This window comes from Botryllus schlosseri, chromosome 6 (assembly GCF_051294905.1).
Source record: "Botryllus schlosseri isolate E-star chromosome 6, Bs_hap1, whole genome shotgun sequence".
In the NCBI taxonomy this organism is placed as follows: Eukaryota; Metazoa; Chordata; class Ascidiacea; order Stolidobranchia; family Styelidae; genus Botryllus; species Botryllus schlosseri.
Window position 1 is genome coordinate 23,080,772 of NC_137241.1, and position 18,787 is coordinate 23,099,558.

General features: G+C 40.8%; 1 protein-coding gene across 3 annotated transcripts; it reads right to left on the bottom strand.

The window, feature by feature from the left end:
• Positions 1-421: 421 nt before the first annotated feature.
• Positions 422-18,450, bottom strand: LOC145441612 (pleckstrin-2-like). Of its 3 annotated transcripts, XM_080319518.1 has the most exons (10): positions 18,174-18,447; positions 17,410-17,574; positions 16,616-16,741; positions 15,989-16,136; positions 11,272-11,426; positions 9,127-9,321; positions 7,275-7,437; positions 4,176-6,786; positions 868-4,141; positions 422-803 (listed from the first exon to the last, which is right to left on the bottom strand). In XM_080319518.1, the coding sequence occupies exons 1-8, from the start codon at positions 18,243-18,245 to the stop codon at positions 6,623-6,625; spliced, it is 1,188 nt and encodes a 395-aa protein (XP_080175644.1). In that variant the 5' UTR covers positions 18,246-18,447; the 3' UTR covers positions 422-803; positions 868-4,141; positions 4,176-6,622. The 3 variants fall into 3 exon arrangements, with proteins under 3 accessions (XP_080175644.1, XP_080175643.1, XP_080175645.1); XM_080319517.1 differs by having other exon boundaries at positions 868-6,786; XM_080319519.1 differs by lacking the exon at positions 17,410-17,574 and having other exon boundaries at positions 868-6,786; positions 18,174-18,450.
• Positions 18,451-18,787: the final 337 nt, after the last annotated feature.

The following is an 18,787-nucleotide window of genomic DNA, read 5'->3' on the forward strand; positions in this document are numbered from 1 at the left end:
GTATACCCAGTGTGTCTTCCGATACAACCCTAAAGCCAGATTTCACCCAAAAGATTTCAATGTTGACAATCGGCAACTAGGCCTATATCAACTCCACCAGGAATTATTTCAGTAGCATCAATGTCAACATGTTTCTTTCTTGGCTAGTTCTGTTTTACATGCAAGTGTTCAGCATTCCTGACACTCAAGCAATTACATGAATTAGTTTTGTTGTTCTGTTTCTGATATTTTGGTTTTACAGTGTACCGTATTCAATGACAAGCCTATTTGGTCATCTCAATCTGCAAGAAACTAATTATCCTTCTTTATTTCGGTGGCAAAAAAGACTGGCATATTTCCGGCAACGTTGAAAACTATTTATGAATTGCCCAGTTGAACCATACTCTTTCTATGTGGATCGCTAAAATAAAAATACCGTATATCACAATGATCTCGTTGATATATTTCTGGTGCATAGAACCGTATAGTCATAGTGCAATTACAGTTTAATAACCATGGCAAAATCATGGACAGGGCAGAAGCAGTTTAGGTTTAGATAACTTCTTTGAGACATCGAGAGCAAACTTGATGTGTTCCTGCACTCGCAAGCAAACATCACCAAAGGCGATTAGCATCACTGCTACTCAAGACTGCTTCACGTTGAGTTTGATGTAGTCAGAAGCTAATCGTTGAAATATTCGCGTCGGAATGTCGTTGCAATGCAGTATCCCTTGAAGTTACACACGAGTCTTCGCCGTTTTAGATCCATCTATGGATACGGAAGTCGCAAATGCAATCCATGGCGTCATTCAAGGCTGACATACCTATTAGAAAGGGTATACTATAGTTCATTAATATGGTCTGTGTTAGTTTTGTGATAAAACATACTTATTCCAGACGAAAACCCCTCGAAAAGCGTAAAAACACGGAAAATCCCAGTAGTTCACCATAAGCACCAGTGCGCAAGTAGGTAGCCAGAGCTGTTTTTCAATTTTCTCCGCCGTCACGGTAAGTTGCGCACTCCAGTGTTTATATAGCTCAGTGGGTAATATTCTATGAGCCATAAACCATTCATGGGGAACAGATATCGCCTGATTGTAAACATGCAGTTCGCACTGGACTGGTTCTGCTTTTGATTCCGCTTCTAGTTGGTTTCATTAATTTCTATAGTTTCATCAAAGTAAATTTTCATCATAATAAATTTCATCATTTGAAAACAAAACAAAATTGGGATACAATGAAAGGTTCAAAGTCACTCAACTATGACTATGACTATGTTGCTACGTTGCTATGTTAGGACGGTGTCGAAACTGCTTCGAAATTACCGCCGTCCTCATTTGCTGTTTTTTGTCCGAATATTTACCTCCAAAATTGATTAGAACATGTCGACAAGAGGCACAGTATATGCAAAATTGCAGATTGGACAATGCATTGAGTGAAAAATACTAGTATAATCTCATAAAATGGGCAAGGAATAAATGCGAAATTGATACGTGAATAATGTGATCCGGGAACGTTATGAATGTATAATTCAGAGGTGGGCAACCTTTTTGCTAATCACGGCCGCATTTCGATTGTTTATGTAGCCTACGGCCGCATTCCAGGACAAAGCTGTAATGAACTAACTTGACGCAAGATACCACCGCAAAGCCAATTAAAAAATTTAAATTATTAGGAAAAATCGAAAAAAAAAATTCAAATTTTTCTGTCAACCCCATGAAATTGTTGAGTTGTCGTCAAAGTCGATGCAAAACAAATTATCAACGAACAACTCAAATAACTCCGCTTCTACTTGTTGGAATTGAGTCCGATTTGTTTTGCATCGTCTTTTTGAAGACGATTTTTAAATTTTCCCCACTAGATGAAAAATATGAATAGGCTCTGCGGCGGCTTATACTTGTTAGAATTGAACCAAATTTGATGTGCAGTGTTTTTTGAGGTAACCTGACAATATGTCAGTGAATGGCTGGAATCCGGAAAATAATTATTTTTGAACAACCCTAATGTCCATGTCCGGTGAAATTCGGACTATTCTACTTTTCATATCGGCCTTACGCATCAAAATCGCGAGTGGTAATGTTACGAATAGTAACTGAGATATGTCATGGTCGCGCCAAGCGCGAAAATTTTTCAGATTCACGAATGGATTCCTTCATTAATAGTATCACATATTACTATCAAATATATATGCTTTCTCAGCCCATGTGATCAGATTCACCGGCAGAGTTGGTAGAGGGAGAGTGCTTTCGAAAATTTAGGGCAAGTTATAAATGATAAATGCATTTTCGGGTAAGTCAGCATTGTCGGTCTAATGGAAATATATTGGAACCGCCCAAAAGAAACAAATTTCTTTCGTGAGTGCACACTATTCCGATTCCGGCTTACATTACAAAGGGCGCTATATATATTAAAATCAAAAAATGAAGTCGTACTGAATCTCGCGGGGCGCGAAGAAAGTTTCAAGATTGAATAAAATCTCTTAAAAATTCGGGAGTGAATTCGCAATTTCAATTTGCATGTCGACGGCCGCCAACACATATTAATTGATTTACGTGTCGACGGCCGCACAAATTCCCTTCTATGGCCGTACGGCCGCAGGTTGCCCGCCCCTGATATTAATGAACACGTTTTGGCGAAATTCGAAAAAAAGAACGGGTATAATATAGTGACAAAATTTTGGCACTTGGTCGTCATTTTGTCCTTTTGTCCATGATATGTACTGATATGTACAACTGTACTGTATTGTACTGCCTAGCTACGCTGTATGTTCCTATATGGTTGTAAACCCCATCGACATAGGCTTACAAATCCCTGCTACTATTATGCTCATTATAGCCTAGTGGCTCCCAATCCCAACGTGGACAGTTTTGACAAACAAAGGAGTCGAAAATACCAAAGGGGGCGATATGGGGCGAAAATGTTAGAACGTCCAGTGAGATATATTTAATTAACACGGTCCAAAACTGCAGGTGGATACGGCTTAAATTCTGCATTATGGCGCGAAAAAAATGTCAACTCAACGGAAAGTAAACGCGGAAACCGGTTTTCCGAGCACATACCACCTCGAAAAAATGACCTTTTTTCAGTAAATTCACCAGCCATCAGAATTAGGTGCAATTGAATTTCCCGATTATGTCCTATTTTTCTGATCGGTAAATGTGTGGGGCGACAATTTGTGTCGAGATTGATAAGGGGATGATGAGTAGACAAAGGCTGGGAACCACTGGTATAGCCCAATGATATAAGTACACTTGTACAGTACATGTACATTGTACATTGGTGTAGCCCGAGCCTTTCTGATTTCAGTTCAGTTTATTATTACAATTTCATCATCTCAAAACACCACAAGACTGCGATACAATGAAAAGATAGGAAGCCCTCGAAACGACTTGGTGTAGTCTTCGAGATCAGACACCCCTAGGCCTAGGCGATGTAAAGAGGAGACATGCACTGTATACAGACTGCATATATGTACGACTATTCGGTATCGGAATTCCGGCGCCAGTCATCTCCGCGCCAGAGGACGTACTGAGACATGTAAAGTTTGGGACGACATGCGACTTCGCTATATGCGCTCCCAGGAAGATTGGCGGCGATAAGCTTTATTGACACAAAATTACAGACGCATATGTTGGCCGGAAGCCTCCAATATTGATATGTCTAGGCGCAACATTCCCTTCGCCGAATAATCCTGTCGCTTGTCTTGCCTTCTATATTCTCTGCTTTACTTTTCATTCAGTGTGCAATGTGCAATGTGGATGCATCTTCTTTGCGTCGCCCAGAGCCCCAGGATGTGGAATGGGCAATTATTTTCTCTGCGAGTCAAATGGGAAGCAGAAACTACGTTGGCGGGCTGAATCAAATAGTTTAGCTTTATTCTCCAGTGTATCAATTTTATTTCCAAGTTGAAAGTATTGAATTACATTGTTAATAAATGATGCACAGTGGATGTGTTGGTATTAGTAAATGAGAAAGTGGCGGTTGATTAATCAAAAATAATAATAATAATTTGACGTCATAATTCGAAACAATGTGAAACGTGATACATTTTAAACTATCTCTAAACCCCTATCCAAATTTTCAATAAAATGTATTCGGGATACTACCAAGCTTATTGTCTTGGTCGCTGCTTTCCGAGCAGTGTGCAGCTTGGTGAGCGAATCTTGCACGAATTCGCCCTCCCTTGACCGAACGACTTTTTCTTTAAGCTTTTGTCATAAGACCGAATTAAATTATACTCCTTAAATACGTCGACCTGCTCGGCACAAACTAAAAGGACGGTTTTACCCCGGACTCCAGTAAACAAATATTTAGTGCTCCAAACCGTCATTGAATTTCAGTGGCTTTCCTTTTTGACGTGCCTGTTCAATGTTGATCCTTTATGGGTGATGATGATGACTCATAGTAATCACGAGCACTGATTGACTGGTTTTGCGAATTAGGGATTTGGAAGCATATCACGTTAAAATTTCAAGCACAAACCGTGCGTAATGTGACAACAGTAACAAAGAAGGTTCAACTAAATTATGAGGAAGTGACTTCTGTGACTTTAATTGTTACGGCATACTTTGCTACGTTGACTTTATTTTGAATCTGGATTACGCTTGCGAGATACGTAGGTTGTGTGATCGCGGCATATTAATGAACAGGTTTCAGATTACACGAATTTCCGGATCAGTATATTCAGCCTGTGGTTTTAGTCCACGCAGCAATATTCAAAAGTAGGTTTAATGTTTTGAATTCCGAGCAATCCTTCGCGGGCCGCTCGGAATAGCTCCGCGGGCCGCACTTTGCCCAGGTCTGGCCTAAGCCCACGTGGGTTTCTGATTTTAAAGATTTTAAAGGGCGAAGATAATAAATCTAGCTGATCCCGTAGAATGCTAATCGTGTGATTAAAAACCGCTAATCGGGGCCCATTTTAGGTGAAGATAATAAAGTTAGCTGATCCGGAAGAATGCTAATCGTATGATTAAAAACTGCTAATCCGCATGCAGAAAGTTACGCGCGATGATAGGCCCGAGGTTGTAATCAGGTGGTGTATGCGAGCTGAACGGATTTTTCACGTCTACCAATCTTTTCTTACTAATGCGAGCTGGCGGGGGTTCAACAGGTCACCAAGGTCCACAACTTCTATTGTTTCTGGCTATCTGCGATTGACGTGGCGCAAAATATAGTCGTGTGTAATCAGTACGATATACAGCGAAGAAATGGATTACAGAAGATACACCGATCTGCAATTGTGCGTACCTAATCGGTTGATTGTTGAGTGACCCCATATTACCTAAGTCCTAGGAGACAATCGTCACGGTCATTATCGGAAATATTTGCGAGTACGAATGCTACGCAGTGTACAATGTACATACGCTGAACAGTTTGCCTATATAGATCTAGTTATCTGTACTCTGTTCCGGTCTGCTAAATCATGAGATTAACGACGAAGTTAATGCGCTACGATCAACCGGTCTTCTTAATCCTGGGTTGCTAAATCCTGAGGATCGCGCTAATCGACTTAGCCGCTCATCGAACTTTATTATCTTCGCCCTAAGTCGTTTCGACACCTTCCTATCTTTCATTGTGTCGCAGTTTTGTGGTGTTTTGAAATGATGAAAATATTTATAAACTGATACTGATACTGCAACCTGAGCCCCGCGGTACAAATGCGATCAACAGACGAAAAAATTCCACCCCGTGAAGAAAATTGGAATAGCATGCGTCCAACGAAGTTTTTGCTTCGTTGTATTTAGTATAGTAGTATAGGCCTATATGTGAGCGATTTATATATTTTTTTTCAATAATATCGACCCTCTTTATAGCGGAGGACACGAAATTACATCATGGTCCAACAAAGTAATACATTACAAAGGACAGGATCCGTTGGAAGCTAACTCGGGAGAAACTTATGAACAGTGTTAACCGTATGGCATAATCCTATGATCATTGATCATGATGTTACGGGCCCTAAATTTCTGAAGACACCGCGTCCATATAGCTCTACGGGTAAATCAGATCACATATTTGCGAAATTGTGAGGATGTTTCTTTGTTTTGTGGTATTCATGGTGTTTGTCGACTACTATGATCATTTACACCAGGCCGATATTCTTTATTATTTTCCGTAACTGCCGACTTATAGCACGGCTTTTTGTAAGACACCGCTTACGCGGATGAGGTGGCGTGGAGGAGCCACGGTAAACCTCCAACACTTAGGTATCGAAATTCTGAAGTCGACCTCGGTCGGACTCGAACCCGCACCCATTGATGTTGCAGCCACTGCACTATCTCGCCACCCATTGTGAGTGTGTGTGTCATTGAAATGTGCAACGATGAAATGTAAGGGAAACTATGAAATCCCCCCCCCCCTCCAAAATAATGAGTGGATCCCCAACTGGGGCCCAAACCTTCATTTATTTTTACTAATATTATTATTTTTCTGGCTACACCACTGACTAGTTGACGGACTAAACCCGGCCCCAATGTCATTATCATCATACACGCTCGGTAACCGTTTTGACGCAAAACCTGGATTGGCCATCTTTTTCGATAAATATAAAATTTTAGAGATGAAAACAGGGAGGGCCTTTTCCGCTCGCATCATAATCGCAGAATTCAAACTCAATTTTGATTAGGAGTATATAGCAATAACGCTACGTTTGAGACTCATTTGAAGAGGTAATTTTCGTGCACAATCTCTCAATGTCTTCCATCCATTCATATCGTTCTAGGCTTGAGGAAGCCATGATCAGGTAGCTGGTCCCGATGGATGTTTCTACCCAAAATAAATTGCTCATATGTTCCCGTCCTCTCGATCCTGCAATTTCATATGTGCGATAATAACGCATGTATGAGTGATTATGCAAAATTGAAAACACAAGTGTGTTGTTTATCGCCTTAGCGATCTAATATACACCTCGGTCATCGTTAAAATGTATTTATTTAATTTAGCTGCTGTTACGGGGTTAAATTAGCACAATATAACAGATAGAATAAACTTGAAGAGTGATGATAGATTACCCAATGATACGCTAACAGCAGGCTCTTTCATTATTGTTGCTTATATATTCAATCTATAGGCCTACGCCCAAACTCCAATAAATCGACTGTGACTATCATGATGCAGGACATCAAAAATTGAAGTCTCTCATAAATGCTGTGCATGCCAATAAGGGAAACAATAAGTCATCACAAAGGACGAGAATCTAAAATTAGGTAGGGCCAAGGCAGACATCTCGTAATTTATTTCCTATTATCACATATAATGTTTCATTGTATTTCCCGATGCTATAAAGGCTATCTCACCTGGAGCGCCTTCAGAATCATCAGCACAGTATACTAACGCTCCGCGCAGTGGCAACGAATTTAAGAGTCTAGGATTTTTCTTGGACGGATCAAAGTACGACAATGTAGCCGGAGATTTTTGAAGTATGAAACACCTTGCCTTCCAGTTATGAACGATGTGTCCCTATAAACATAAAATCGTCGCATTAGTCTAATCCAGTGGTTCTCAAACAGGGGGCGTGACCCCCTTGGGGGCATGAAAGCATCTGAAGGGGGCGCGAAGCTGCATGCGGTCAAATGAAAGTATTTTCCCGCTCCGCGCGATTTACCTACAATTCATGGTTGTTGCTCTATGAATATTCCGAATTTCAGATTTTATAATTCTCTCGCGAACAGTTGTTGGGATTGCCGGCATTCTGGTTGCATTTTGTGACGTGACAATAAGGAGGAGCGAAATATTTCACCATCATAAAGGGAGGCGTGTCTAAAAAAGTTTGAGAACCGCTTTCCATACGCGAATAACATGATACAGCACAAATGAAAAATGTTAATGCCATGTTGAACTCCCAATACAATCTTAGCGAAAACAGGGCGTGCTTCCACCCATGTACCACCCCTGATATACGGGTGTGAATATACACTAGGGCTGTTCAAAAATAACTTTTTTTTCTGAATCTTGCGGGTTACGTGATTAAATCGTTAGGTTGCCTTAAAAAACGACGCACACCAAATTTGAATTCATTCCAACCAATATTCGCGGATTTCGTAGAGTTTGAAAATTTCGAATTTGACTATGGATGCAAAAAAAAAATTTTTTCAAAATTTTCTTCCAACCCCATAAAATTGTTGCGCTGTCTTCAATAACGATGCAAAACAAATTTGACTCAATTCCAAGCCGTAGAAGCGGAGTTATATGAGTTTTTCGATGACAATTCTGGGATTATCCCCCAATCAAGGATAATCCAAGAATTATCATCGAAAAACTCAAATAACTCCGCTTCTACGGCTTGGAATTGAGTCAAATTTGTTTTGCATCGTTATTGAAGACAGCGCAACAATTTTATTCGGTTGGAAGAAAATTTTGAAAAAATTTTTTTTTTGCATTCATAGGCAAATTCGAAATTTTCAAACTCTACGAAATCCGCGAATATTGGTTGGAATGAATTCAAATTTGGTGTGCGTCGTTTTTTAAGGCAACCTAACGATTTAATCACGTAACCCGCAAGATTCAGGAAAAAAAGTTATTTTTGAACAGCCCTAATATACACCCATGACACACAAAACCTGAACCTATACCGAGGTATGTATGTATTAATGGTCACAACTCACAACACAGTGGACCACGACACGAATAACATAATGTTCATGGGTCTTTGCTTTCTTGTCTTCTGGGGAACGTCTTTCAATCTCTCTGGCAGTCATTCTTCTGTCGCTCTCACTCCCGTATAAGTCCCGATCGTGGTCGCTGCTGCCGACTTGTGGCATGGCTCACTTTACGTCTGGGCTTGTCAATGCACTGCAGTCGCAGTGAGGTCGGCGACGAGGAGCCCAGAAACCTCTGACACGAAGCAATTGGCCAGAACCGGGATTCGAAACCATTTCCACTGGTGTCGTGACGCTGGTGTTCAACCAACCGCGCCAATCGTCTCCCTTATACCGCGGTATAAATCGAGTACGACATTCTAATCCAAATTATACATACAAATAGGAACGTCCACATATATAGGCAGTAAGCACGTAGGATTTATCATTGTGAGTTACGCTCTGTCTTCGTGTAGGCATGCCATCTTTTTGGCCCTTTGGGTGGGGACCTGGGGATATACATAGGCCTACTCTTTTTGCTAATGTGTGGGTACAGGGGTATACTCCTTACCTTCTTGAACAATATACCACGTCGCACGATATCCCCGGGTGGCAAATCAGAGGGCAAAACTGCAGAATCAGAAGCATTAAGAATTTCCGTGGGTAAATACTCTTCCATATCAACGTTGCGCTGATTTGCCTTCGCCGAAGGATTGTGAGGTAGCTGCATTTCGACAACTTCTTTAAGTGTTTTTGTTTTATCCGTCTATGACAAAGAAATAAATTTTAGCACATTCTGCAGACAGCTAACTGTAGACCAGTTGACGACATAAATTTGGGCTATAATAGGTGTATTTTCCAGATTTCTACCGTGGTATAGGGTGAAAATCAAGTCAGATATGCACTGCCAGATCATGTTATACCTAATTCGTTCCCAAGTCATTCAGTGTAAGAGTCAGATGCACCAGCGGTGTTCAACCGCCGGCCCTCGGACCAAGCAGAGCCGGACCGTGTCATATTTCCTGTCGCTCTTACCGATTTATTACAGTTTTATACCTAAATTCCAAACTGCAAGAAGTTGGACAGTTCGGTTGGATACCAAGATGGATATTTTTTTCTTTATGGTGTCGGAATATACAGTTAACAATGCTGCAAGTGCTGTATGAAACTATTTCTCTACAACTTGTTGTGGCCAGATATATGCGAAAGCTTTAACTTAAATTAAGTTTAAAAATAAATTTCGGCTAATCGGTCCGTAAAATTTGTTTTTAAATTTTACTGGTGTACATGCTCAAAATAGTTAAGAACTGTCCTGATATACACCCACACAAATGATATCATTTGCCAAGAGTGATGGCTCTGTTTACATGAAAGTCTAATGGTGATGCGTCCGGCTTCTCGATCGGAAGGCCCTAGGGTTCGATCCCCAGCCGGGTCAGACAAAAGACTCGAAAAACTGGTATCCGCAGCTATCCTACTAGGCGGTCAGCATACACGGATAGCATGGAGGATAAAAAAAACGCGGGTGCAGCGGTCGTATCGCATCTCCGTCGTCAAAGCATCTCGATTAGAGTAGCATTTAAAACAAATGGTTCTTTAAACATGTACATTATGTAAATACATTCCAAAAAACATGTAGTATTTGCCTACGGACAATTACCACCCGAAATAGCTGGCGTACATCGATATGGGATGGTTGAAACCCCCCACTAAAGTCAGTTCAACAGCTATAGTACAGAAATTCCGTCAAAGGACCTATATTTACAATTGTCAATGTCAATCCATTATGACGTCATGGCTTTAAAAATACACCCCCCCCAAAAAAAAAATAGCATGTTTTGAACAAGGGCCTTGTTTGAAACATGTTTGAATATCACATCTCTCTCTCTCTCTCTCTCTCTCTCTCTCTCTCTCTCTCTCTCTCTCTCTCTCTCTCTCTCTCTCTCTCTCTCTCTCTCTCTCTCTCTCTCTCTCTCTCTCTCTCTCTCTCTCTCTCTCTCTCTCTCTCTCTCTCTCTCTCTCTCTCTCTCTCTCTCTCTCTCTCTCTCTCTCTCTCTCTCTCTCTCTCTCTCTCTCTCTCTCTCTCTCTGTACCGACCCAAAAATGTGCAAGTAAGGTGACATACATACTGTAACCGGTCTGGTATGTGATGGGTGTGAAGTTTAACGTTACGCCGAAAGGGGAAGAAAACTTGATTCTTACAAAACACTTCCACACTCTTCGCGAACAGAGCGTGTATTCACATCCAAAGGGCCGAAGAGGGTGGTACGCGAAAGCAGAACATAACTCAGAATTATATCGCAGTCATAAATCCTACATTCATATTTGCATGCATAAATTGTATTGAAATGTTGCACTCGATTTATACAGCGGTATAAGTCTGAGGAGGGGTCCGGCTTCATGTGCCATGGGTGTATTGTATATTCATACCCGTATATCAGGGGTGGTACACTGGTGGAAATACACGCTATTTTCGCTAAGAGTGCACGGTGGAAATCAGTAAAACTCACGCGTTATCGTTAGCCGTGCGATGTAAAAAACTTGATACAAGGGGAAATGTTCATTATCAGGGGACGGAGCCGTTTGAGAGTGACGTCACGGCAATATGAAAGTGACAGCGTCACACTGTGCACAAATATAACTTTGCGATGCTATCGAATGGATGAATATAGGAAGCAGGCTGAGAAATAAAGAGTATAACGATGTCGAGACGCACGACAATGTAGTATTTCTCCTCTGAAAAAACATCCGAGTCCAGGATGTCATCTATTGCAGAAAGCCTTTTCGCATTGAGTAGCTCTCGCACCATTTCCTTGGCTTTGGTATCCATAATTCCCAATGAATGCTCCAGCCAAACACGCAATGCGAGACCTAATAATTAAGTACGTTGTCAGTGGCACTATATAATTAGAAGCCTATGCATAGGCGCCGACTAACGAGGTATGTCACCATATTTACGAGGTGGCGGCCACCTCGTACAAAATGCCGAAACGCCCAAGTGATTTGTGACCACTGACCAGTAACTAGTAATCAGGCGAATCGATGCGACCTCGTTAGAGACGTCTTCGTTTTCGATACGCCCTTGTGCCAGGCGCGTAGCCACGGGCTATGGTGGTTCGAATCACCCTGTTTGAAACGCGAAATCCCGTCATTTTAAAATGACCATTCAAACTCTAATATTCAGTTGCAATTCAATAATTGTGTACTCAGTGTTCCGCGCGACCGATTTGCGAGAAGCAAGTTGTTAATTAGCGCGAGGAGTCAGTAATGATCTCCCGCTGAGATCGCGAAATTAGGTCATTCATTCCCGTGCGCGTGGCAATCGTCGCTAGCCAAGCTCCGCTGGCTTGAACCATAGTGTCCTATATGGTGTCGACACAGGCAAATCTCACGCCTCAATGAAATTGTATCACGTCACAATTTCCATTTGGCTTCAGGCAATCTGACGGTCATTTTTGACCGGCTTGCCGATCATTAAATTTAGTAAAACAGGTATCAATCGAAAGATGACTCTGCACTGATTACGAAAATATAAATTTTATTCCGTTCGTGGCCCTGGAACTCCCACAATCAGCCTCGAATTTTCATTGTTATGGAGATTGGCATTGGGACGCAACAATGCTGTCTGGCGAAACGAGAGAGTAGTTCAAGAGAAAAAGAGCCAGACAGCATTGTTCAGCATTGTTGCGTCCCAATGCCAATCTCCATAACAATGAAAAATTCGAGGCTGATTGTGGGAGTTCCAGGGCCACGACTCGCTTATTGACAGCACAGCACCTCTGTTGGACTCTTTGACAAGCTAAATCATACGCCTAATATCGCCAACAAGAAGACATTATATGATCGTCATTTGCACAATGCACAAGTACTTAACCCGAATTGAATTGATTCGACATTGGTAAATTTGAAAAAAATCCAAATCCCTCTAATTTTCCGACTGGCTACGCGCCTAGCGTTTGCTAATTATGTTCGCCCATATTCGTTTACAAAACCATTCTTCAGCTAGATAGCTTCATGATAGTCTTGGTAATCGCAGCGCGAAATTGGAGGGGGTGTGCCTGCAAATTGGAATTCATTTTTGCTCATATTCGTTTTTCTAACAAAAGGCTTTGCCAGTGAGATTAATCGGGAAATGCAGCAATACAGCTTAAACACCGATAGAAGGAGAAAACAATTGTCGCGTCGAAAGCTACTCAATACGGTTTCAGACTCAAAACCTATTCGTGGCGATACTGATTAGAATACACGCTTTCTCGTTTGCCAAACATCTACACTTCTTGTTGTCTGCTTGATACATTCGTACTCTGATATTGTCGCACAATGTCATTTTTAGTGTTATTTTCGTTATTAACGTGCACTATGCCATGCCACTGTCAAATATTGTTGCATCACGAGATTCGTTTGAACAGCAGGGAACCTTCTACATTACGATAAACTCGATCGCTGGACGTACTCGTATCGAGAACAACAAAATCGCATTTTAAACTATTGGGCATTTGGTAGAAAGCCGATTTCCATTGATATGATCGCGGCATGCGCCCGGAACTAGAATCAATTTTAACCAAGGGGTGACCAATCTGCGGCCGTAGAAGGACATTTGTGCGGCCGTCAACACGTAATTCAATTAGTATTTGTTGGTGGACGTCGGTCGATTTTGGTGCGTATAATAAGCCGATATGAAAACATATATTAGTCCGGAATTCACCGGTAATGGGCAAGGACAGTTTAATATGGATAGCCTATTTGTCGTCCCAGGATTGCGCCCGAAGGCTGCTCACGTAATCGAAACGCGGGCGTGAATAGCAAAAAGGTTGGCCACCACTGTTCTAGCCCATAGTCGTTACATTGAATAGGAATAGGACGATATATATTGTTCCTTGATCTATTTGCGGCATATACACCGATGTACTCCAAAAATGCTTCGCGAACGTAAATCGGGAAATGCGCAAATGCCGCCAAAATCGCTGTTTTAATCTGCAAACAATTGCCGCGGTGCGAAATATGAGCTACTCGGCGCGAAGCCAGAAACCGCAAGAGAAAATTGCTGATGGGCTGCGCGATTTCGCTTTTGTAATCATCATCGTTATTGACTGCTTGAAACCTCATATTTGAAGCCAGTGAGTAGTGTATTTCGTTACTCACGCGGCGCATTGCGCGTTAATAACATTGAGCAACTCCAAATCCTCAGTGGCGTAAATTCTGATTTTTGTTCAATGCATTCCGTCGAACGGAATGCATCGTACATCGTCGGACGGAATGCATCGTACATCGTCGGACGAATGATCGCGTTTTAAGATTCCATTTAATAACTCGACTGCATGGTTTGATATTAACGAGTGCAGGCCCGGTATTAAAACGTCACACAAATGGTTTAACGCTGCACGTACACCACCGGCGTGTAGTGAAGTGCGTTTTAGTGCGACGGTGACGTCATCGATATGGAACAATTATGACGTCACAAGACTTCACCACCTCGTAAAAAAAATAAAAGTCGGCACCTATGTAATGATATATATATTATATATACATCATGAACGCCAGGGGTGTATAAAACTTGGTGTCATCAATATATTGCGTGTTAAATATTCCTAGCGAAAATAGGCTACGCTGAAACTCGGAATTATCCAGTCAATCCAGTATAAAGTGCATTAATAGGAAATCGTCCTTCAAATTTCCCTACTTATGTATATGCCTACCTATATTGGCGATAACTTATCATTGATAAGTCGATTCTGTCTGTGTTATTTACCGAAAGGATGAAATCATATCCATAGCTTACTATTACCTTATAAGTATGGCTCAGACCCGCGGGTGGTTATTCCATCATGAGCACAAGACAAGCCATTGCTCGGCTTCCAAGTGAATTTATAAACCGGTGGTTTTAACGTTTTCGCGGTCGTGGCCTAATTTCCGTTTTAAAAATATCACCTGCCCCCTCCGGTGGAAATATAGGCTATAATTTCGCCGTGCCGTCATAATAACAAGGAATCGTACTTTAAAAGTTGCCAGTAAACTAGGACGGAATTTATTATTTCGATATTACTAGTCAGTCAATCAATCAATCAATCAATCAATCAATAATGTAAATTAATATTTTCATCGTTTCAAAACATCACAAGACTGCGATACAATAAAAAGATAGGAAGGTGTCGAAACAACTTGGAGTAGCCTTTAAGATCAGACACCCACCTTAGCCTAGGGCCTAGGCGAAGTCGATGTTAAGTCGTGTTTGGGTAATCCTGAAGGCTGGCTAGTATTCATCTGGACTTGTATGAATCAATACACAAGTTTCTAAAAATAAATATATAATTCCTTCCGAAGAAACTAAACCTTTTATTGTCCTCCTGATTCTCCCGATAATTCGCGTATCGTGATTGGGCATTATCATTACTTGATTACAAGAACCTTATGTTATGTTCGCATCGATAAACTCCTACGCTATTACATTACAATGGCCGACAGGTTAAGAACCAGATTATTTTATAGATGGTTTCAGTTGCCTTTGAAAATCATTCTTCCACTCGTATATCCCCCCACACACTCAGAAGGTCGACCGATTAGTATTATCGACCTACCCGATTATTTGGAACTTTCCCGATTATGACGGGTCGATATCACGGCCGATTTTTATATTAAAAAGATTCAAAAAATTTTGAAATTCAAGGCTATGTGTTCTCAATCTCAGGAAATCGACAACGCAAAGGGCAATTTTTTTCGCTGTAGCCAATCAGTCAAGGTCTGATCCACTGCGCTGATCGTGCTCGCGATTCACACCACTCATGCAGTGACAGCACGCAGGACAATGGTGGTATTTATGACGAACTATATATACTTATAACTCAAAGAACCGTTAATAAATAGGCAAAAATATGACGCACTTGCATGGTGGAACAGAAATAGTTCAAAATCCAAGCTGCTAGCCATAGTAGCAAGGAAGTGGCCTATCAATCAACCCCGCCACCGTCATTTTCCCCCTGTGAACGTATTTCCAGAGAAATTACTCAGATTTACACTTGCAGGAGGACAAGTTAATGTTAGGTGCATGGTGGGTATGCAGAGAAACTGCGCTTTCTGCATAAAATTCTACTTCTACTGAACTGATCCGCAATTCTGTATCACGTTTTGCTTTTTGGGTCAGCTGAAATTTCAATTAATGTGCACAATTGAGCAACAATTCTATCTGATTTCAGTTTGCTATTTGTTGTTCAGCTTTCTGTGACATGTACATGTACAAGTGCCATCTCGCTTATAAATATTTTTTGGAAAATGGTTCTCCGCTCCTTCCATATTAATATCGGCCTATGTTATCGATTATATCGGCCATGTGAGTGTGTCGATAATTGGTATCGTTCTGCAAAAAATCAATATCGGTCGACCTCTAATTCAGACAACATATAAATTATATAGGAACAAACATCCGTTTGTTACTTTACCAGAAAAGGCCTCGTGCCGTTCCTCTTCTCCGATACATCGTTCTTCGGTTTTTATATCTCCGTAGGCATCAATATAACTTCCCAGTATTTCAGATCTTGACAAGTCACTTTTCATAAAGCTGTCTGGTAGATGTGTGGTCAAATGTGTCTGAAATTGTCAAATTTCCTGGCATAGATGTATGAAATATCAAAGTGTTCCTGCTCAACCACCCAATTGAATCCGCCCACACATCGTCGACATTGTTTGCTATATATTTAACAAAACGATACGGTGCTTTTTGTCTGACGGCCTTTGCACCACGGCGACCCAAAAGCAGTGAATGAGGTCATATGAAATAACGATCAAAAAAAAAAAAATATAAACACTCAGGTCACAAATTATGGTTACACTTCTTATTTTCAATTTAATGAATTTCTTCCGAATAGCAGGTCGTATAGATAAAGGATGATAATTGGAGGCTTGCGAAGTAGAATACCATGGACGCGAATCGACATAATTGAGAGCCGAAAAGGCTACCGGGATTTAGAGTCCTATAGGCCATTATAGGATAGCTATATATTGTCACTAATGCCAATTTTGTCTACTCTCATGTGAACGACGTGAATGGTAGAAACATCTGCGTTTACCTCTTCTTGCAAATCCAAATGTTCAATGATATCTTTAATAAATTGCATCCATATCTTCAGTTCCTCACTCGAAGGCGCTTGGACGGGATAAATGGTACCGTCACTTGTGGAAATTTGCATTACAAACTGCAAATTTGTAAAATATTTAGTAGGCTTTATTGGTATCCTATGCTGCCTTTCATAGGATACTATAATAACACTTTCATCACAAGGGAAATCTATACAATGGATGAAATGTTATAATACACCGTAACTTCATAAATTTGATAGGCGTATGATTGGGGTGAGCAACTACTGTAGAATTACATAGTTCAGCTCGCAAATATGTAAACATTGTCCAATATTGTAGGTAGGGTTGCGTTTAAAACAAACGGTTGTTTAAAACTTGAAGGCATTTAGGCCTTTAAAAACAATTGTTTTTTTTTTAAGTTCTATAATTATGCCATAATTGTGTAAATACTTTCCAAAAAATATGTTGCATAAGCCTACGGACAATTACCACCTATATAGACGACGAATACGATATGGTATGGTTGGAACCCTCAAAATAGTCGGTTCAACAGCTATACTACGTAGATATTTCGTCACAGGAGCTATATTTACCCTATATTTTCAATTGTCAATGCCAATCCACTATGACGTCACAATTGAATGTTAGTGACGTGGCTTAAAAAACATGTTTTAAACAAGGGCGTTGTTTTAAACATGTTTGTTTTAAATTGATTTTTGTTTTAAATGTAACCCTAATTGTGGGCAGGACATTATTCGCTTTCCTTATTCCCATGTATGCCTACCTCTCGATGTTTTTCACTCTTCTGGTCACACTGATACATCGACAATTTCGCCCGAGTTAGGGGAATGCGTCCTTGTGGAACTGTGTCACATTTCGATTTGTAGTAACGCAAAGATGTGTCCGAAAGTTTGAACCACCTAGTTTTCCAATTATGCCTCATGTGCCCCTGTATCACAAAAAGCTCTTTTTAGAAGTTATAGACATCAACGTCTCAAATCACACAGATGGTTTCTTTAAATCCTCGTGGAACATTTCAAGACATCACTCGACGCAGCTAGGCATCGTTTATGAAGTAAACCTTATTCAAATGTTCAAGCGCATTTCAAATATGTGATAATTACACAATGAAGTATGGCTTATGAAGCGATTTGATATCGCACTATGCGTCCGATGAATTTACCAAAACTATACACGTGATCTAGCTCTATAAATTAGCTAGTCGACGAGTTCTCCTTGTCATGAAGTTAAAGAAATTTTTCAGTCGTCAATTGATATGCCTTAATTTCTGTAAACAACTTCACTATTTTCATGTGACAATGCTCTACATAGCCAGGAAAATTCGAGACGGGAAGAAGTAATAATAAAGCAATGAAAGTGAAGACACACGTATTCTACTTTGCGACGTTACGAAACATATGACGCTACAATGTTAAAATCAAAGATGATGGAGGAAGAGCTCATTCCTCCCCCCTATGGTCTGTGACGTGTGTACTGTACAATTATTATATTATTCACTCCCAGGCACAATGCATGTGCTCCACTCACCCGCTTCATGAGAAATCCCTCCTTGATAATAATTGCCTCTTTAGCATGCATCGGCTTATACTCATCACTCATTTCTTTCTTTGTATCTCGCGAAGTTCGTCATATATTTATGACAGCATCCAAAAGATATTGTAACTATAGGCTCCGTGCTATAGCAACAAGGGGCAGGCAACAAATATTATCCGACCTACGCACAAATTTGGCTGCCCTGTCATTGCAGGTGATTCGCTCGTCGCGTAGCCGTATTCAAAGTAATCTCAGTCGACTCACTAGGATACATAATACATCCTTATGGCCCATCGTATTTCGAAGCTGAGCACTTTCGCTGCCCTTTTAGGTGGTAGAATTGTAGCTGAATGCTGGTTGTAAGTAAATGCGTTGCTGCAAATTTAATCAACGCGCCGGTTGCTATCATCGGCGGCGGCCGTCGCCAAGGGCGGTTGAATCAAGACCACCTCAGCCAAATTGCACAAACTTCGTCGTTGGTGGTAAAGATATTGAGGACCCAAGATTTCGTCATTAACGTCACAGATAACTCTTGCGCCGTAAGGGCCAATGAACGAAAAATGTACATATTCTTTCGACTGTTTTCTGCGTGATAATGTCTTTATACT

Bases quoted from the DNA above. Each gene is read 5' to 3' on its own strand.
- LOC145441612 (XM_080319518.1), bottom strand. From the start codon at position 18,245: ATGAGTGATGAGTATAAGCCGATGCATGCTAAAGAGGCAATTATTATC. The intron at 17,575-18,173 runs GTGAGTGGAGCA...TTTGTGATACAG, and splicing joins AGGGATTTCTCATGAAGCGG to GGGCACATGAGGCATAATTG. The intron at 16,742-17,409 runs GTAGGCATACAT...ACAAATTTGCAG, and splicing joins AGAGTGAAAAACATCGAGAG to TTTGTAATGCAAATTTCCAC.